Consider the following 21,525-nt stretch of genomic DNA (forward strand, 5'->3'; position numbering starts at 1 on the left):
GCTAAAAACAAAAAATGATGCGAAAGAAGCCAGACCAAAATAAGCTACATATTATATGGTTCCATTTGCATGAAATATCCAGGATAAGTAGATCCATAGGGACAGAAGGTAGATTGGGGGCTGGGGGCTGGTTAGAGGGGGAATGAGAGTGGCTATTAATTGGTACTGGGTTTCCTCTTGGGATAATGAAAAAAATTCTGGAATTAGATAACGATAATAATTGCACAACTTTGTGAATATACTAAAATCCACTGAATTATAACAAAAAATGCACATAAACTTTAAAAAACTCATAAGTTGGCCAGGCACGGTGGCTCACGCCTGTAATTCCAGCATTTTGGGACCAGAGTCAGGTGGATCATGAAGTCAGGAGATTGAGATCATCCTGACCAACATGATGAAACCCCATCTCTACTAAAAATACAAAAAATTAGCTGGGTGCGGGGTGTGCGCCTATAGTCCCACCTACTTGGGAGGCTGAGGCAGGAGAATCTCTTGAACCCAGGAGGCAGAGGTTGAAGTGAGCAGAGATTGCACCATTGCACTCCAGCCTAGTGACAGAGTGAGACACTGTCTCAAATAAAACAAAAAACAAAAAACTTCATTAAGTTACAAATAGTGTTTATGTGCATGATTTGGGGAAACTATTTTCAAAGAGTCACTTCTAGAATTACTGACATATAGCCAAGTACAGTCTGTAATGCATGCTAACAGATAACTAAGTCAGCAACAACAAAATCACCAAACAATTCTAATAACCTCTTTCAACTATATTCCTTATTAAGTACTTGCAGGGTCTTCTGGCAAGTAAAATGGTGAACAAATAGAATTTTGTTTTTGATCTCCTTTTCTTTCTAACAATGCTATTGAACACTAAAACAGAAAATAACACAAAAGAAAGGGAAGGATTATAAGACAACTGAACAATTAGCTTTATAATAGAGTTTGGGCATATATAGCCTAAGACTTTATAGTATATGTGATGTTTACTCAAAGATACTACATACATGGAGAAGAAAAGCTCCAGGCTGGGCGCAGTGGCTCACGCCTATAATCCCAGGACTCTGGGAGTTTGAGACAGGCGGATCATCAGAGGTCAGGAGTTCAAGACCAGTCTGATCAACATGGAGAAATCCTGTCTCTACTAAAAATACAAAATTAGCCAGGCCTGGTGGTGCATGCCTGTAATCCCAGCTACTCAGGAAGCTGATGCAGGAGAATTGCTTGAACCTAGGAGGCAGAGGTTGGGGTGAGCCGGGATCACGCCATTGCACTCCAGCCGGAGCAATAAGAGCGAAACGCCATCTCAAGAAAAAAAGAAAAGAAGAGCTCCAAAATGTTCTGGGAAAAAAAATATTCTCTCCTTTCCAATTACCCATTCTTTCTACTCTCAAATTGTTCTGCCTGTCATAAACTATAGTCATGCCCTCTGAGCTTGTTTTTAATCTTTTACCTAAATGTATGTATGTATTGATCTGTCATATTCCTGGCTCTTCCAAATTTCTTAGGTGCACTCATTCACCAAATATTTCTTGAGGGCTTTCTGTGGACCAGGAACTATTCTAGGGGCTGGAGATTGGCTGTGAACCAAAATGACAAAAATCTCTGACCCTGTGGAGTTCACAATTCAGTGAGAGGAGATTGACAACAAACAATATAAATGAGCAAGGCATTGTATTTCTTTCCTTTTTTCTTTTCTTTTCTTTTTTTTTTTTTTGAGACATGTTCTAGCTCTATCTCCCAGACTGGAATGCAGTGGCACGGTCTTAGCTCAGGGCAACCTCCACTTCCCAGGTTCAAGCGATTATCCAGGCTCGGCCTTCCAAGTAGCTGGGATTACAAGCACGGGTCACCACGCCCGGCTAATTTTTGTATTTTTAGTAGAGTCGGGGGTTTCACCATGTTGGCCAGGGTGGTCTCGAACTCTTGATCTCAAGTGATCTGCCTGCCTCACCCTCCCAAAGTGTTGGGATTACAGGCATGAGCCACCATGCCTGGCCTCTGATTTTTTTTTTCTTTTTTGAGACGGAGTTTCGCTCTTGTTACCCAGGCTGGAGTGCAATGGCGCGATCTTGGCTCACCGCAACCTCCGCCTCCTGGGTTCAAGCAGTTCTCCTGCCTCAGCCTCCCGAGTAGCTGGGACTACAGGCGTGCGCCACCATGCCCAGCTAATTTTTGTATTTTTTAGTAGAGACGGGGTTTCACCTTGTGACCAGAATGGCCTAGATCTCTTGACCTCGTGATCCACCTGCCTTGGCCTCCAAAGTGCTGGGATTATAGGCGTGAGCCACCGCGCCCGGCCCTGGCCTCTGATTTTTAAAAATAGAGTCAGGGCATTATACTTCAATTGTGAATAAGTGCTATTTTAAAAAATCAGGAGTTCAAGACCAGCCTGGCCAATATGGTGAAACCCCATTGTATAATGAAACCTTGTTTTTGTATTTTTGTAAAAATACAAAAAATTAGCCAGGCGTTGTGGTGGACACCTGTAATCCTAGCTACTTGGGAGGCTGAGGCAGGAGAATCTCTTGAACTCGGGAGGCAGAGGTTGCAGTGAGCTGAGATTGCGCCACTGCATTCCAGCCAGGATGAGAGTGAGACTCCGTCTCAAAAAAAATAAAAAATAAAATATCAGAAAGAGTGCTAGGGAACATAGGGAATGTAGGAAGAGGCCAGGGAAAGCCTCACTGTCCCAGGTGACATTTGAGCTAGGGCTTGAGAGAGGTAAGTTAAGTCATTAGAAATATGGGAGGCTGGTCACAGTTAGTCAAGCCTGTAATCCCAACACTTTGGGAGGCTGAGGTGGGAGGGTCAATTGAGCCCAGGAGTTCGAGACTAGCATGGGCAATATCACTGAGATCTCATCTCTACAAAAACAATTTAAAAATTAGGCATGGTGGCATGTGCCTGTAGTCCCAGCTACTCAGTAGGCTGAGGTAAGAGAATCTCTTGAGCTTGGGAGGCAGAGGTTGCAGTGAGCTGAGATCACACCACTGCACTGCAGCCTGGGTGACAGAGCTAGACCCTGTCTCAAAAAAAAGAAAGAAAGAAAGAAAGAAAGAAATCTGGGGTATGAACATTCCAGGCAGAAGCAACAGCCAGTGGAAAGGCCCTGTGGCAGAAATATGCCTGGTATGGCCAAGGAGGAGCAAGGAAGCCAGTGTGACTGAATGCAGCCTCCAGCAAGGGGGTAAATATTAATAGCAGGCAGGGAGCTCAGAAAGGTAACAAGAAGGTGCCAGATTAGTGAAGCTTTAAAGGCCACTGTAAGAACTTTGCCTTTCTCTTGGAGACAGGAGCCAACAGAAAGTTTTGAGGAGAGAGAGGTAACCTGATCTGATTTGCATATTTTTCAGTATCGCTCTGGCTGTTGTGTTAGAAATGTACTTAGGAGGCAAGAGTGGAAGTCAGGCAACCACTTGGCAGGTGATATTTGTATGACAATTGGTCATCTAGGTGACAACCAGGTGAAGACGATGCTGGCTTAGAACAAGACAATGGCAGAGAACATAATATGTGGTCACATTCTGGATATTTTTTAACAGTGTTATTGAGGTATAATTTATATACAATAAAATTCACTTGTTTTAAGTGTACAATTCAATGATTTTTAAACAAATTTACAGAGTTATTCAGCCATTACCACAATCCAATTTTAGAAAATGTCCATTACCCCAATAGGGTCCCTTGGGCCCATCTGTAGTCACTCCTCTTTTCTCCCACCAGCCCCAGGTAACTGCAAATCCACTCTCCATCTCTGTAGATTTGTGTATTTCAGACATTTCACATAAGTGGAGTCATTCAATACGTGTTTTTTTTTTGATTGGCTTCTTACATTTAGCAAATGCTTCCAAAGTTCATCCGTGCTATAGCATGTATCCTTACTTCATTCCTTTTTATTGTGGAATAGTTATTTCTTTGAATAACTATCCCATATCTTGTTGATCCATTCACCAGTTAATGGACATTTGGGTTGTTACCACTTTTTGGCTACTATGAATAGTGCTGCTATGGATGCTCACATATGAGTCTTTGTGTAAATGTATGTGTTCATTCCTCTTGTGTACACACCAAGGTGTAGAATTGCAGGGATGTATGGGAAATTTATGCTTAAATTCTTTTATTTTTTATTTTTAACTGAGTCCTATGTTTGTTATGATGCTTAACTTCTTAAGAAACTGTGAAACTGTTTCCCAAAGTGGCTGCACCATTTTACATTCCCGCCAGTAATGTACAAAGATTCTAATTTCCCCACATCCTCACCAACACTTGTTATTTTCTGTTTTTTTTTTTTTTTTCTAATTATGGCCATCCAAGTGGGTGTGAAGTGGTTTCTCATGGTGGGTTTGATTTGCATTTCCCTAGGGACTAACCACGTTGAGCATCTTTTCATGTGCACATTGGCTACTCCTGTATCTTCTTTGCTCTTCTTTGGTGAAGTGCCTATTCAAATCTCTTGCCCATTTTTAAACTGGGCTTCTGGATATATATTTGAAATAGAGCCAATATGATTTGCTGACTGATTGGAAGTATGATATGAAAGAAAGAGAGGAGAGTTAATGATGACTCCATGTTTTTTAGCTCAAGGTACACAACTATGGAGTTGCCATCCTGTGGAGAAGCAGGCACTAGAGAGAAGATTGGGAGCTTGATTTTAAACATGTTAAGTCTGAGATGCTCCCTAGACATGCCAGTAGAGTTGTCAAGTTGACTGTTAGGTTTCTGGATCTGGAATTCTGAGGGGGAGATGAAAGCCTGAAGATAGACAGGGGCGTCATTAGCATGGAGATGGTGTAGAAAGCCGTGGAACTAGAGATCATCAAAGAGTCAATGTAGGTGGAAGGGGTCCAAGAATTACATTCCAGGACATTCCATAGTTAAAAGGTCAGGAAAGAGGAACCAACAAATGATTCTGAAACAGAGTGACCATTGACAGGGAAAACCAATGAGAGTGTAACCTACTGCAAGCCACATGAAAATGTTCTCAAGAAGGAAGCAAGTGTGTCGAATGCTGTAGACAGGATTCAAGGCTGGGAATTCTTCCCTGAATGTAGTGACATCGAGGGTGGAAGTCATTGGTGACTGAGACAATCAGAGAGATCCATGTTAGATTCCATGCTAGGAACTCAGGCATTTCATCCAAAGCTATAAGCAGAAAGGTAGACTTCATAGGCCCAGCTGCTGTGGACAGTTAATACGCAGTTGGAGGACTTGGTGAAAAATGCAGATGCGGATTCAGTAGGTCTGGGATGGGGCCCTTGTTTTGGTATTTACTCCCAGGTAATGCTGATGCCACTGATCCCAGGGCCTCAATATGAAGAGTGAGAGTGCAGGGCTGATTGCATTTGTGGTTATTACAATTCTTTTCTGAGTATAGCTCTCACTGGGAATGAAAATGTCAACTGTTTGGGGTTGATTCTAGAGGATTTTTTATTTTTCAGGGATTTAATATCATTGATAGTTCAACTCAGATCTGTGGCTTGAGAAATGGGGAAGAAACACAAGAATCAATGATTTGGGATCCCCGCTGGGACCTGTGAGCCATGTGAAAGCAGGTTTTATGCAAAACCAAAAATGTTGGAGCCCAGGAAACTGCCCTGACAACTTCAGAGGCGTTGGGAGACTCACTCTTTATCTGTCAGTGCTCTGGCTGGGGCCCTCTGAAATTCCCTTTGAGAAAGACTGCCATTACAAGCATGGATAAATTGGGGCTAAGGTTCAGAATGACTCACCAAGATAAATAACCAACAGAGACCCTCTCTCCAATTTCTTCCTTCCATTCATCTGATTTTTTTGGTAACAGCTTTATTGACATTATATATACTATACAATTCACTCATTTAAAGTGTACAGCTCAATGGTGTTTAGCATGTACATCCATCACCACTATCATCAATTTTAAAACATTTTTAGCATCCCCAAAAAGAACCCCATGCCCTTTTTTTTGAGGCAGCATCTCCCTCTGTTGCCCAGACTGGAGTGCAGTGGCATAATCTCTGCTTACTGCAACCTCCACCTCCTGGATTCAAATGATTCTCATGCCCCAGCCTCCTGAGTAGCTGGGACTACAGGCATGCACCACCACGCCCGGCTAATTTTTTGTATATTTAGTAGAGACAAGGTTTCATCACGTTGGCCAGGTTAGTCTCAGATTCCTGACCTCAGATGATCCATCTGCCTCAACCTCCCAGAGTGCTGGGATTACAGGCATGAGCCACCACATTCAGCTTCATTTTTAAATGCTCATAAAAATCCACTAAATTGTCTGGAAACTTTCTGCTCAGCAGTTTGTGAGATTTCACAATGCTGGGGGACAAAAGCCCATCTGTTGAAAGAAAACAAAACTGAAGGAATAGAAATCCTCCGTCTGAAAAGATAAGACGTTTAAAACAAGATGGCCTGGTGGACTCATAAACATCAACACACAGTCCATGTAAAACTTTCAAGTCCTTTTCTGCTAGACACGGGTGAACTTTGACTTTAGTTCTTCCCAAATGACATGCACATGAAGTCACACACTAGGGGGAAGAACCACATGGGACACTGTTGGACGAGTGCCTGGTCATGCTGTGATTAGAGAAAGAAAACTGAAACTGGTTTTGCAGCTCTGCGTTTAATCATTCACAGATAGGCGCACTAGGTGGAATCCAGCCAGATGACTCAGGGCCTCACAATTTCTGCACTTTGGAACTTTCTGAATTTTCTGTTTCAGTCTACAAAGGGGAATTTCATGAGTTAACAATATCATTCTGAAGCTGTAAAAGTAGCTGCTGGGGAGATATCTGTATCTATGTTCACCTGCATTTCAAAAGTGAATATGGTATGTTCCAAAAATAAAAAGTAAAGAAGTTTTTGAATGGGTGAAGTATAACTTGCTTATTAATTAGATATGTAACTTTACCATGGTTATTTTAGATTTTAAAAAAGTATTTGCCACTATTTGGAAAAAATTAGTGACAACTTGGAACTTACCCCCATTTGTTCTCATTTACATTTTATAAGAAAGAAGAGTATGTCCAACAAATTAATTTTAATTCTATTTTTGACTCTCTGTCCAGAAGGGTACTTACAATCATTTAACAAATGATGCAAAACAACTATTTCTTCATAATTGATTGTTATTTCCCTAGATCATACAGGCAGAACATGAAGATAGAAAGGTCCTATATTTGGCTGGGCATGGTGGCTCACACCTGTAATGCCAACACTTTGGGAGGCTGAAGCAGGTGGATCACATGAGGCCAGGAGTTCAAGACCAGCCTGGGCAACATGGTGAAATCCGGTATCTACTAAGAAAAAAAAAAATACAAAAAGTTAGCCAGGCGTGGTGGTGTATGGCTGTAATCCCAGCTACTTGGGAGGCTAAAGCAAGCCAATCGCTTGAACCCGGGAGGCAGAGGTTTCAGTGAGCCAAGATTGTGCCACTGAACTCCAGCCTGGGTGACCGAGTGAGACTCTGTCTCAAAAAAAAAAAAAGAAAAAAAAAGGCCCTATACTTTATAGGAAATGATATTTGAGACTGCATTTATATATTTATAGTCTTAAAATTCATAAAAATATATAAACATGTAAATGTTCCTTAAAATGCTACGTGTTCTTATACTTTCAAATTTCAGTATTTAAAAAATTACTCACTTTTCAGAAAACTGGATAAACCACATGGATGCCACAAGAAGGTGTCAGGAGAGCCAGCAATCCTAGCCAGGTGGTCCCTCCCAATCTCTCCATCATCAGGAGGAGTGCACAGTACTGGGCTAAGGTAGGATCCACACATCACATGCTCCTGTCATTGAGAGAACAAACCACAATTATAAAATAGCAGCACCTGCCTGGAATTACTGGGAAGCCTGCTGTTATTTCTAGAAGCAATCTGACATACAAAACAAACAAACAAAACCTACTCACTTTGTTATGACTTAGTCCTGGCTTTGTCTCGGTGTACCCTTGGGCAAGTAACTTAATCTCTCTCAGCCTCAGTTTCTTCACCTCTAAAATGCTGTGTGGCAGGGTAGTTGTGAAGATTAAAGGAGATGCTGTACATAAAATGCCAAGAATCTAGCAAATACGGTGCTGGAACAGACTTTCCCATTTCCTCTGCCTGGCCATCTTCCCCTCAAGATTTGCCCTAAGGGTCATGGCCTCTATGAAGCTTTCCCTGACCCTCCCACACTGGGTTAGTTGATCCTCTGGGGTCCTCTGCACCCTTTTCCAGTGGGTGTCTCCCTCAGAGCTCTTAAAAGGTAAAATGATTGCTGGCTACATAGCATGGCGCTTCCCCTGCGTTTTGTGGGGCTTGAGGCCTGGGATGGTGTCTTAATCATCTCTTTGCTCCCAGCACCTAGCAAAATGCAAAGCAATGTACAATTGTGAACACAAAGCACTTCTGACGATGCATGGTAACATTTGTGGAAACTTATTTTTTTTTAGATGGGGTCTGTCTCTGTTGCCCAGGCTGGAGTGCAGTGGCACGATCACAGCTCACTGCAGCCTTGACCTCCTGGGCTCAAGTGATCCTTCCACCTCGGCCTCCTGGGTAGCTGAGACTACAGGTGCACATCACCACGCCTGGCTTAATTTTTATATATTTTGTAGAGACGGAATTCAGACTGGTCTCCAACTCCACGGTTCAAGCGGTCCTCCCGCCTTGGACCCCCAAAGTTTTGGGATTACAGTTGTGAGCCACCGCTTCTGGCTGGAAATCCCAGTTTTAAGTAATAATGCAAATGGGACTATATGGAGTTGTCATCTGGTCTCCCTTCTGATTGTGGGGCTCTTCTGAAAGCAAGAAGATGCCTTCTATCATCTAGGTACTTACAGTAAGTATCTCTGAGAGATACAAAAATAACTACTTTAGTAAAATATTTCACATTTACTGGGAAGTTATAAATAACAAAGCAATCTGACCCAGAAGACGAAGGGCCAGCCCTTGCCAGAGCAGTGGGGCACTGCCAGCTGCAGGCTTCCTGACTGGTATTTAGAAATGGTAGTGGCGAATGAAAGGAGTCTCTCATCACAGGAAGTGCTCAGGGAAGAGACAGAGCTGCAATTGTATCCAACTTTTTATCTCAAAAAAGTAACACAGACAAAGGAGAGTGATGTGGGAAAATCCATCAAGAGTCAAGAGAGTGCTCCTACATTTAGGTATGACAACTGGTGTTTACGCCTTAAGTAGGGACTCCCAGTAACCATGGCAACCAGGGTATAGGAGATACTTGTCCAGTGTGAGTTTCCACACTCCATATTATTGTTTATTTATGGGCCATGGGTAGGGAATTTGGGATTTAGTGTATTTTATGAAACATCCATTTGCAAAGTTGTCAAGGACTTTGCTTGCTATAAGGATTCAGGGAGCCCAGTCTCTGTGTACTCTTGCTTGAAGCTAGTTATGTGGCATTTGCACCACTGCAATGGTCACCTGTTGTCCCTGCATGCATCCTTGCCTCCTTCCCCGTCTAATTCAACATAACAGCCAGAGTGATCCTTCCTAAAGGGTGTTCAAATTGCATCACCACAAGCTCCCCAGCTTCAGTGGTTTCCCATCATGCTTTAAGAACCCCCCCAAATCCTTACCATGGCCAAGAGCCCTCATGATGGCCTCTTTGACTGCATCTCTCATCCTTGTTCCCCTTGCTCACTGTGACTTAGCTGCTGTGGACTCTTGCTGGAACTTGACTGTATCAGGCACTTTCCTGTGCCAGGGCCTTCCATTTGTTGTTTCTGCAAAAGTGATTTTAAATTAAAGAGTCTTGGCCAGGCACGGTAACTCATGCCTGTAATCCCAGCACTTTGGGAGGCTGAGCAGTTTGGGAGGATGGCTTGAGCCCAGGAGTTTGAGACCAGCCTGGCAACATGGCAAAACCCTGTCTCTACAAAAAATACAAAAATTAGCTGGGTGTGGTGGCATGTGCCTGCAGTCCCAGCTACTCAAGGGAGTGGGGATGCTGAGGTTGGAGGATCGCTTGAGCCTAGGAGGTTGAGGCTGCAGTGAGCTCAGATGGTGCCATTCACTTCAGCCTGGGTGACACAGAACCTGTCTAAAAAATTTTTATAAAAACCAAATCGCATGACCCCAGGAGGTTGAGGCTGCAGTGAGCTAAGATGGCGCCATTCACTCCAGCCTGGGTAACAGAGAACCTGTCTAAAAAATTAAAAAAAACCAAAACAAATCTTTACCCTGCAGTCAATTTTGAAGAAAATCCTTTTTTAGGGGAAAGGACATAGGATGTGAAAGAATTATCTATAGGCAGAAAAGGTAATGCTGTCTCATTCACCAAAAGAAACACACACAGATTCCTATTTTCCTATCTTGAGTTGCAAAACTCACTAATAAAGATGAAACGAAATGAGGACGACCATGCAGATTTTTGTATCTTGGAGAGTAAGGAAATTTCCATTTCAAGTACTTTTATTTGTCTGAACATTTAGTTTACCAATTCCAATACAAATAAAAACTACACACATACACACAAACCCCAAAAGCAAAACACAAATGCTGACTTGAACTAATCAAATTTGGTTTTTATGTGCTGTTCTCTTTTGTAACCACTGAATACTTTTTCAGATTATTCCAAGTCATATGAAACCACACTTTGTGAAACTTTAAGTGCTAGATGACCTTGCAAGTTAAGGACTAAATATGCTGCATCACAAAAAGCAGCCCAGGGAAGACACGGGGAGAAAGTATATCAAAATAGATTTCACACTTGATGGCATTGAGCCAACTCTTCCAAATCATTTGCAAATACAAATGTAGTTTAGTTTTATGCACGTTTTGGAGAATTTTGTCAGGCATGTAAAGCGTACATGCAGTTAGGCCTTCAGAGCTCCAACAAAGGAAGTTTATAATAGAGTTGAGAAAAGAACTGGTGAAAAAGTGAAAATGTGTAGGTTTGTAGAGACCGCCAAAGTAAACTTTCTAAAACTATAAAACGATGAACATTCTATGATTTTCTATAAGGAAAAAAATCAGCCATAATCACACAGAAGGCTTGCTGTATTCAAATAATTATATAAACTGGTTAAACACTATTTGCAAAGGCCTCAAAGAAGTAATTTCCTCTTCATTTATTAGATAAATGTCTGTTACTACATTCAAAGGCTAAGGTGATGGACTGCCTCTGACAGATTAATGACCATTAATGTCCATCTCAAGGACACTTGTCCTTGAGAACATGATGTGGGATGAGTTCCGGGGTGACTTTTGGTTTTCATTTTATTTTTTTTTTGAGACAGAGTTTTGCTCTTGTTGCCCAGGCCAGAGTGCAATGGCATGATCTCGGCTACTGCAACCTCTGTCTCTTGGGTTCAAGCAATTAGCCTTGCCTCAACCTCCTAAATAGCTGGGATTATGGGCATGTATCACCACACTTGGCTAATTTTTGTATTTTTAGTAGAGACGGGGTTTCACGATATTGGCCAGGCTAGTCTCAAAATCCTGACCTTGTGAACCACCTGCCTCGGCCTCCCAAAGTGCTGGGATTACAGGCGTGAGCCACTGTGCCCAGCCTCGGGGTGACTTTTGTGGTTGAAGGGAGACCTGTAAATGAGAAAAGACAGGGGGAGAAGAATGAAGATGTACAAAGAAACGAGAGACATTTTGATTAAACTGTTACTCTGACTAGAAAAGATGATATTCCTGATAAACTTTTCAAAAAATCATTAGAGTTTAGCAAACTGGATTTTTAAAAATTATTAACTTGAATATAGAAAAAATGTAACTCATTTGATCACAAAGGGTAATTGTGAGAGATATGCAGATGTATTATTTAAGACTTTTTTGTTTTGTTTATAAGGAATTTTCCATCAAATCTCTTAAATCCTTAAAAAAAAAAGAATGAAGATCTAGTCACCCAATGTTAGTCATTTCGCCCCCGACCTCCAGGAATACATTTCTCAGAAGTCAATATTGAGCCAGTCTCAGTGAGTCTGGAGGAAGAAAATCTGGGATCTCTCTGAATTGGACTATTTATGGTTGTGTCACTGGGCAAGTCACCGCACCTCTGAGGACCTGTTTCCTCATTTGTGAGGTGCCTGGAATTAACACTCTTGTCTTAGAGCTGTAGAAAGGATCAAATGAGAGTCTATTTCTCAGTAGTTCTCAACTCTGACTGCATCTTAAAATAACTTGAGGAATTAAAAGAGAAATGTTGATGCCTGGGTCCTATCTCATAGGTTCCAACTGAATTGCTCTCGGGTGGGTTCTCAGCACCATTGGGTTTTCAAAGCTTCCCAGATGATTTTAATATGCAGCCACTGCTGAGAGCCACAAGCCTGTTACTAAAGCAGCACTTCTCCAACTATCCTGTCCTAGAAAGTTACCTGGGGATCCTGCCAAAATGCAGATGTGGATTCAATAGTGTGGGGCCTGGGAATGCATTTTCCACAGGCTCCCAGTTTATGCTGAGCTGCTCTCAACCATACTCTGAGGACGGTAAGGTACTAAACGGCCAGAAGGCACAATATAAATAGTCATCTACTCCCTCTCTCCAAACTGTAAGTTTTAGACATGGTGATGTGAGCTTCAGCTAATGACTTTCTTTCCTCCTCCTTCTGTTTTAGAGAGTAGTGTGTATAAGATTTTTTAAAAGCACAAAAGGGTTGCACAAATAAAAGGTATCACTTGGGTTATTTGTTAAGAGAACACTGATTTACGGTTACAAGCACACCCAGTTGCTATGGTACCACTGCTCCCCACATTCATTGCAAATTACATAAGTCATCATTTGTTCATCTGCGTTTGAATTCCGCACCCAGGCGGGAAGGAAAAGTGTTCCTCTGGCAATTGCAGTGACTTTGCAATTGTATTTCTCACAGCGTCTGCATTTTATTTTATTTGTCTGTGTGCCATCAATCACTCGGGGAAGGTAATGTTCCTGGATACAAGATTCTGTGTAGGAGGCTCTCAACTGCTTCAGTTCCTTATTGGCCATCTCCATGACAGTCATTTCAGCAAATTCTCGTGGAGACATGGTCCCAGAGAACAAGTTTTGCTTTAAGTGAGAATTTTTGGGGTTCTTCAAATTGGCAACTTTGCTTCTGATGCAGGTTTTATATTTTTTGATGTTTTTTGAATAAAGGGTAAAAACATGCTCTTCAATTTCTCTTGCAAAGTTTTGCCACAAATCGGCTTTGGGTTGATCTGTGGAAGAAGTAGTTAAAGCTGAGTAAAGAAGCTCTATGCATTTAGTTCTCATGGGTGTTGGATCCAGCAACTCACTTGATCTCTTCCCAGCGGATTCAGGGTCACCATCCTCAAAATGCTCTTCCTTAGGTTTCAATTGAATGGCTCCATTTTCAGGCACAAGCATTTCACTGGGTTTTGCAACACCTTGGGAAGATAGAGAATTCGAGCTGCAGATGCCCAGTGTCTCATCGTGACTTGGGTCATGAGAAAGTCCTGAATTTTCTTCATTACCCCTCACAGGAAGTAATTTAGGGCTGTCCCTTGCTTTGAAGTGAGTCTCTTTATAAACAGCTTTCCACTTCGATAGCAAACACTTAGCTTTCTTTTTCAAAGCCACAGAGGGGCAGTTTTTCAGGACTCTGTATATAACTCTGACTACATTTGTCTCCTGGAGATGCTCCTTAGTCACATAAATTGTTTCTAGCTCAGTAAGGTGGCTGCCAAGATCCTCAAACTTCCTTTTAGACATCAGTTGCTCAATAAGGGAAGCTCTGGCAGCTATCTGGTTCTTGTCAGACATCTTTACAACTGCAAAGCAAAAAAACGGCTTCAGTTTTCTTAAGTTTGTCTTTGCTAGCTACAGCTTCTGGATATTAAAATAGCACTTACTGTTAGTTACCTAGGCAATGTTTGCTGAAGGAGTCATGTAATACAAATGTATGCGACATGCTAGAAAATGGAATCTTTAATGTGGTATGGTTTACTTTCAAGAGTTTAATTCCTACTAGTTAAAAAACAAACAAAGAAAAAAAACAGTATTGCAAAGCCTCTATATAACATCTGCTTAAGAGGCTTGCTGGAGGATCTGCCATAGCTTTTCCACCTCCAATTTTACAAATCAATGATCTTTCTAGATTAGTCATTCCATTTGGGTGGAATCTGGTGGTCATGTTGGAGATGAAATCATGCCAGTGTCAGCATCAATATGGCAACGCTGAACAGTGCTAGACTGTTTTTCCCCCAGAGCTAGCTACATAACTGAACTCCTTGCTCATTTCATAATCTTTAAAGTGGCATTCTTCTGAATATAAAAGAGTAAGAAAGAGGACAGAAAAGGTTTGCTAATGTCTCAAGCAATCTAAGGAAACTGTGAGATAGCACAGGTTGAAAAGCAGCCAGAGCTAGGTCCGCAGGTCCCAAAAGCCAACAGGCTACACTGCGCTGCCTCAGGAGTCTTCTGAACAAGGGAAAGGTTCACACTCAAGGATCCAGGTGATTTACGACTTTAGACTTACTGGTTCCTACATTTTGGTTTTGTTAAATTTTAAAAAACTTTTAAGTGTAAAAAGTTGCTCAATGATTATGTCTGTGTGAATCTCATCCTAGGCTGGCAAACGTTTACTTTATCTAAGCAGTCTATTTTTTCCCTCCACATAATGTACATAATCTTGTCTATATAACGCCCTTGGATCTATATTTATCTGTCTGGTCTAAATGTAAACATATGCATCTTGACAGCAGGCACTGTGTCTTTTCAAAAATCTATGGGCTCTGTTTTATAGCACTTGATACTAAATAATCACCACTGAACATACACAGGCTAAGAACACTGAAGTGATTACAGAGAGAATTCATACAATCTTCCCAGTTACCATCTGACAAGTGACATAAAACACAATGACCTTTTAGTAATCCTACTTCCATAAATTTAAGTAAATGAGAGACGTGGAGACTGCATATGTAAGAATTTCTTCTAACTTAGGAGAGATTGGAAGGCCCTCAAACAGGAGAATAGTTAAAAATATGGCATACTCCCAGGATGATACAATAATGTAACCATTTAAAAATCATGTATTTAGATAATATTTAATATTTAATGACATAGAAAAAGTCACAAAGTTAGGTAAAAAAAAAATCAAGATGTGAAACTACATAATGAAACTACATATGAAACTACAGTTATCATATGACCCAGTAGAAGAGAAATGAAAACATATGTCCACACGAAAACTTCTACACCAATGTTCATAGCAATATTATTCACAGTAGTCACAAGTGGGAAATAATCGAAATGTCCATCAACTGATGAATGGATAAATAAAATGTGATTCATCCACACAACAGAATATTATTCTGCCATGGAAAGGAATGAAGTAGTGATACAGGTTACAACACGGATGAACCTTGAAAACATTATGCTGAGCACAAGAGGTCAGACACAAAAGACCATATATTGTATGATTTTATTTACACGAAATGTCCAGAACAGGCAAATCTATAGAGCCAGAAAAAAGATTAGTTGTTGACTTGGTGGAATGGGACAGAAGGGCAGTGGGGTGAAGGAGGAGCGGCAGCTGATAACATACAGGGTTTTTCTTGCCGGGGGGTGGTACAAATAAATCTTCTAAAGTTGACTTATTTGTGGTGATGGGTTACGCAACTGTGAATATACTAAAAAACACTGAATTGTACACTTCAGCTCAATTGAATGGCATGTGAATTACATCTGAATAAAGGTGTTATTTAAAAATTGAATCTGATCCAAATTTTATTTAAGAATTACATGTGAAAAGACTGAAGACATACGCAAAATTTTTAAGAGGGGCATTTTCTGAATGGAAAGATTTTAGGTAATTTTCATTTGTTCTTTTACTCTTTTCTGTGTTTTCTGTGATGAGCATGTATTGTTTGCATAATCAGAAGTTATTGGTCTAATATGATTTCATGATAAACTGTATACATTTAAGATATCTCTACTGAAAAATGGTATGAGTGATGGATCAATCACCTTCTACCCACCTTCCCTTTGGAATGACAAATGTACTTAACACTACTGAACTGCACACTTCAAATGGCTTAAGTCAGGCCAGGTGCGATGGCTCATGCCTATAATCCTGGCACTTTGGGAGGATCCCGCCCGAGGCGGGTGGATCACGAGGTCAAGAGATCAAGACCAGCCTGGCCAACATGGTGAAACCCCATCTCTACTAAAAATACAAAATTAGCTGGGTGTGGTGTGATGCACCTGTAGTCCCAGCTATTTAGGAGGCTGAGGCAGGAGAATCTCTTGAAGCCAGAAGGAGGAGGCTGCAGTGAGCCGAGATCACTCCACTGCACTCCAGCCTGGCGACAGAGCAAGACACCTCAAAAAAAAAAAAGGCTTAAGACAGTAAATTTTATGTTTTGCATATTTTATCACAAATAAAAATTTTTAAATAAATATGAAGAGATCTATAAAAGAACATAGAACATATGAATGAAGAGCTTTTCGGTTGTTTATACATAAACACATTGACATCTATAGATTTACTTGTTTTGCTGGTAAGATCAATTGCTGCTTTTACCCCCACTGAAACCCTGAAGACACAATTCCCTTCCAGAATCACCCTGAAACTCAGACCTTCAGTTGGGAAATTCTGACCTGAGTCAAATATTGCTTAACTTCCTTTCGGGCACTGTAGGCCCATCTCTTATTAACCATCTTTCTCAATGCCTAGCAAACCTCCATCCTGATTTCCTCAGTAGTAATGCATACAGAATGCAGGCACATTGAATGTTTCTTCTTGGTTAAGAAACTTTTCAACAAGTAGGGAGGGCTCAAGTATATTGAACACTTGAAACTTTATCACTGTGACACAACTGCGTGACTTCAAGATCTGAAGCAGACAATTCGAGAGAAATGTCAGCAATAGAGAGTGTGAATATTTTTTATTTTTCTGTGCTGTCTTGCCTGTTCTTTGTTTATTATGTTTTTGATTCTTAGGAAGAATTCTCTCTTTTAATGTTTGCAGTCTTTAAAAGTGGAACTTTAAAAAGGGAAAAATAATTATCTTTTTTTTTTTTTTTTCAGATGGAGTTTCGCTCTTGTTACCCAGGCTGGAGTGCAATGGCGCGATCTTGGCTCACCGCAACCTCCGCCTCCTGGGTTCAAGCAATTCTCCTGCCTCAGCCTCCCGAGTAGCTGGGACTACAGGCACGCACCACCATGCTCGGCTAATTTTTTATATGTTTAGTAGAGACGGGGTTTCACCATGTTGACCAGGATGGTCTCGATCTCTTGACCTCGTGATCCACCCGCCTCGGCCTCCCAAAGTGCTGGGATTATAGGCGTGAGCCACTGCGCCCGGCCAAGAATTATCTTTTAAGTATGGGTTTACATTAGGAAAATTACGTAAGATCCTGAATTGATGGCCCTCTGTGAAACTAACTTTAAAACAAAACAAAAATGACTGCCAGAGGCTTTCTATAGTCTAGCTCCCTCTGGTGGTTAAAAATGCAGGACTCAGAATCTTGGTTATCTAAGGGTACTTAACTCTTGATATTGTTGGATAAAGTTTGAGGAGAGATGCACCTGTTTGAGATGCAGTGATCGATTTCTGAGGAAATTATGAATGCTTATCTGAATGCAAAGCCACAGGTGATACAGCCACTCTTAAGAGACAATATTCTCATTTCAGAGGGAAGGTGGGTAGAAGGTGATTGATCCATCACTCATACCAATTTTCAGTAGGGATATCTTAAATGTATACAGTTTATCATGAAATCATATTAGACCAATAACTTTTCTGATTATGAAAACAATACATGCTCATCACAGAAAACACAGAAAAGAGTAAAAAAAAAATGAAAACTACCTAAAATCTTTCCATTCAGAAAATGCCCCTCTTAAAAATTTTGTGTATCTCTTCAGTCTTTTCACATGTAATTCTTACATAAAATTTGGATCAGATTCAATTTTTAAATAACACCTTTATTCAGATGTAATTCACATGCCATACAATTGAGCTGAAGTGTACAATTCAGTGTTTTTTAGTATATTCACAGTTGTGTAACCCATCACCACAAAAAAATCAACTTTAGAAGATTTGTGCCACCACCCCCCAAGAAAAACCCTGTATGTTATCAGCTACTCCTCCTCTTTTACCCCACTACCCTTCTGTCCCACTCCACCAAGTCAACAACTAATCTTTTTTCTGTCTCTATAGATTTGCTGTCTGGACATTTCATGTAAATAAAATCAACAATATGTGGTCTTTTGTATCTGGCTTCTTCCACTCAGCATAATGCTTTCAAGGTTCATCCATGTTGTAGCACGTATCAGTACTTCATTCCTTGTCATGGCCAAATAATATTCTGTTGTGTGGATGAATCACATTTTATTTATCCATTCATCAGTTGATAAACATTTTGATTATTTCCCATTTTTGGTTATTATGAATAATACTGCTATGAACATTTGTGTACAAGTGGTTTTTTTTTTTTTTTTTTAGATGGAGTCTTGCTCCGTCACACAGGCTGGAGTACAGAGGCTCACTGCAACCTCTGACTCCTGGGTTCAAGTGATTCTCGTGCCTCAGACTCCCGAGTAGCTGGGATTACAGGCGTGCGCCACCACACCCAGCTACTTTTTGTATTTTTAATAGAGATGGGGTTTCATCATGTTGGCCAGGCTGGTCTCAAACTCCTAACATTACTCAGGTGATCCACCTGCCTCGGCCTCCCAAAATGCTGGGATTACAGGCATGTGCCACCATGCCCAGCCTGTGTACAAGTTTTTACATGGACATATGTTTTCATTTATCTTGGATCTGCTGGATTATATAACTCGGTTTAATCTTTTATATAGCTTTAAATCTTCATTTTTTTTCACCTAACTTTATGACTATTTTTCCACATCATTAAATATTCTTTAAAAATACAATTTTTCAATGGTTATATTATTGGATCATCCTAGGAGTATGTGATAGTTTTTAACCATTCTCCTATTTGAGGGCTTCCAGTTTCTCCTAAGTTTGAAGAAAATTCTTACGTATGCAGTCTCCACATCTCTCATTTCCTTAAAGTTATTTCATAGAAGTAGAATTACTAAAGGTCATTATGCTTTACATCACTTGTCAGATGGTGTATGGGAAGACTGCACAATTCCCTCTGTAATCACTTCAGTGTTCTTAACCTGTTTATGTTCAGTGGTGATTATTTAACATCAAGTGCTATAAAACAGTCCGTGGATTTTTGAAAAGACACAGTCCCTGCCATCAAGATGCTTATGTCCAGCAATTTTTTCATCCTCTGAAACTGAAACTCTGCACCTATTAAACAACTCCTCATTCTTCCCTCCCACTAGCCCCTGGAAATCACCATTCAACTTTCTGTCTCTATGGATGAGACTACTCTAGGTACCTCATATGAGCGGAATCAGAGTTATTTCTCTTTTTGCGACTGGCTTATTTCACTTAGCATAATGTCCTCAAGGTTCATCCATGTTGTAGCGTGTCAGAACTTCCTTCCTTTTTAAGATTAAATAATATTCCATTGTCTGTATATACATTTTGTTTATCCATTCAAATGTCGATGGATGCGTGGGTTGCTTCTGCCTTTTGGCTATTGTGAATAACACTGCTGTGAGCACTGGTATACCAATCTCCCTCTGAGACCCTGCTTTCAATTCTTTTGAGTATACATCCAGAAATGGAATTACTGGATCATATGGTAATTCTATTTTTAATTTTTTGAGGACCCACTATATTGTTTTCCATCCCCCTCCACATTTTTAACAGCATTTAAATCCAGTCAAACTTTCTAGTCCTCTGTGGGATAATAATGTAGACATAAATAATTTATCCTAGGAGGGTTAAAATTCTGACAATTGCCATAAAAAGACAAAGCAAGGCATATGTCCAGCTTAGTTCTACATAGTTCATTCAATAAATATATATTAGGGATTGAGTATGTGCTAGATGCTGAGTCTAAAGAGATAGTCTCTGCCTTGAAGGAGCTGATAGCCTAGTGGAAAGAATACTGACAAGAAACTGGCCAGTTACAACACACGTGGTATTTCAACACAGACAGACACTGGTTGCTGGGGGAAACACACACAGGATGGTACCAAACCGTATCTGGGCTCTCCATCATCTGGACAGCTACAATTTGCTTCATCACTGCCTTCATTCTATCTCTGGCCCTCACAAAGCCCAACTGTGAGTCTGGCACTTTGTTAGAGGGATCATCCTCTAGTACAGATCTCAGCAAGATATTCCCTCATTTTCCCGCTTAAAGCTCTTCAGAGGTTCCCCCTTGCTTTCAGGATGGAGCCCAAGCTCCTCCACCAGGTGGCAAAAAGAAACCTAGCTGGCCTCCCCCTTGACTACTCTCAACCCCTGATGGGCACAGCTCTGGGCCTTTGCTCAAGCAGCATCCTGAGCCTGGCTTATCTCTCACCATTGGTGGATCTCAACCCTGAATGCTTATTAGAATCACCTGGGGAAATTAAACAACAAAAAACAAAAACAAACAATGGCATGGCCTCACTCCAGAGAGGATGAATTAGAATCTCTGAGGATAGGGCCTGCATATTGGCTCAGCTCTCCAGGGTGACTCTGATTTAAACCACTCACAGGCACACAACCCTCCTCCACACGCCAGCAGGACCTCCCAGTTAGGCTGCCATCAGCCCCAAAGACAACTCTGGTCCTGCTCCTGGACTGAATGCAGACAACTCTCTGACTTCGGCTTTTTCTAGATGAGTCTCATTAAGTCAGAAAAGATTAAAAACACCTACTGTGTACAATGCAGCTGACAACATTCTCTACAAATTACAAATGACAACTGTAATATTTTAAGTGTCATAACATTAAAATGACAATTTTAGTCATTTTAGTGAGTATCAATTCCTGATACTCACTCCCTCACTTACCTCTTCATAGTCGAAGGCAACATATATTTATTCAGGAACTCTCCAGGCCATACACACTCCTGTCATCTCAATCCTCACAATACTCCTGAAATAAAGATAATAGCTTATTTTCATCTTACAGGTGAGAAAACCTGTTAAAAATAGTAAATAATTTGCATGTTGTTTTTTTCACGGTGTTTATCACATTTAAAAAACATTTTTACTGCCTTCCCCACAAGACCACAAGAGAAGAGCCACATCTTTTATTTACCTATACACATCTAGCAAACACCCAGCCAGTGCTTACTATTACTTAACACATTTTCGTTGTTGTTAAATGAGCGATGAGCATTCAGGATGCTCTCTCTCCTCTCTGCTTGTGAGCTTCATTTCTTTTCATTACACACCAGCTTGCTTGTACTCACTGCACCTAAGCCCAATGCCCCTCTGCCTCTTCCATAGGAGACCAAGCCCATCTCAATTCTAGTACAAAAAAATCATTCAAAAAATTCTAGTTCAAAGAAATCTCATTTAAAAAACCAAAATAACCATGGTGACCACTGTGGGCTAATCAAGTGGGTTTGAAGGGTTAAAATATTTGCATAAGGAAGGTCAAGCAGGTCCAGTTCCCAGAAGTGAGGGGTGCTAAGCAAGTTGGATAAGTTTCTTGACCATTCTGTGTCTCAATTTCCTGATCTATGAAATGGGAGAAATCCAACATCCTATGATT

The 21,525-nt window shown here is 40.8% G+C and overlaps 2 protein-coding genes across 3 annotated transcripts in view; both read right to left on the minus strand.

Annotated features, from left to right (window-relative positions):
* RAB9A (RAB9A, member RAS oncogene family) overlaps positions 1 to 20,893 on the minus strand; it is a 51,732-nt gene extending 30,839 nt beyond the window's left edge. The window contains exons 1-3 of one of the 2 annotated variants that reach the window (XM_012435055.2): positions 20,817 to 20,893; positions 9,571 to 9,717; positions 7,636 to 7,783 (exon numbers count right to left, since the gene is read on the minus strand). The gene's annotated coding sequence lies outside the window, so the exon portion shown is untranslated. The remainder of the gene's footprint in view (positions 1 to 7,635; positions 7,784 to 9,570; positions 9,718 to 20,816) is intronic. The other variant, XM_012435074.2, reaches the window with a different exon arrangement.
* Positions 10,388 to 20,901, minus strand: TCEANC (transcription elongation factor A N-terminal and central domain containing). Its single transcript, XM_012435042.2, has 2 exons — positions 20,817 to 20,901; positions 10,388 to 13,711 (listed from the first exon to the last, which is right to left on the minus strand). Exon 2 carries the CDS (start codon positions 13,701 to 13,703, stop codon positions 12,654 to 12,656), a length of 1,050 nt encoding a protein of 349 aa, XP_012290465.2. The 5' UTR covers positions 13,704 to 13,711; positions 20,817 to 20,901; the 3' UTR covers positions 10,388 to 12,653.
* Positions 20,902 to 21,525: the final 624 nt, after the last annotated feature.

The sequence above is a fragment of the Aotus nancymaae genome, unplaced genomic scaffold, assembly GCF_030222135.1.
Source record: "Aotus nancymaae isolate 86718 unplaced genomic scaffold, 86718_ANA_hifiasm-v0.15.2.pri h1tg000058l, whole genome shotgun sequence".
NCBI lineage: Eukaryota > Metazoa > Chordata > Mammalia > Primates > Aotidae > Aotus > Aotus nancymaae.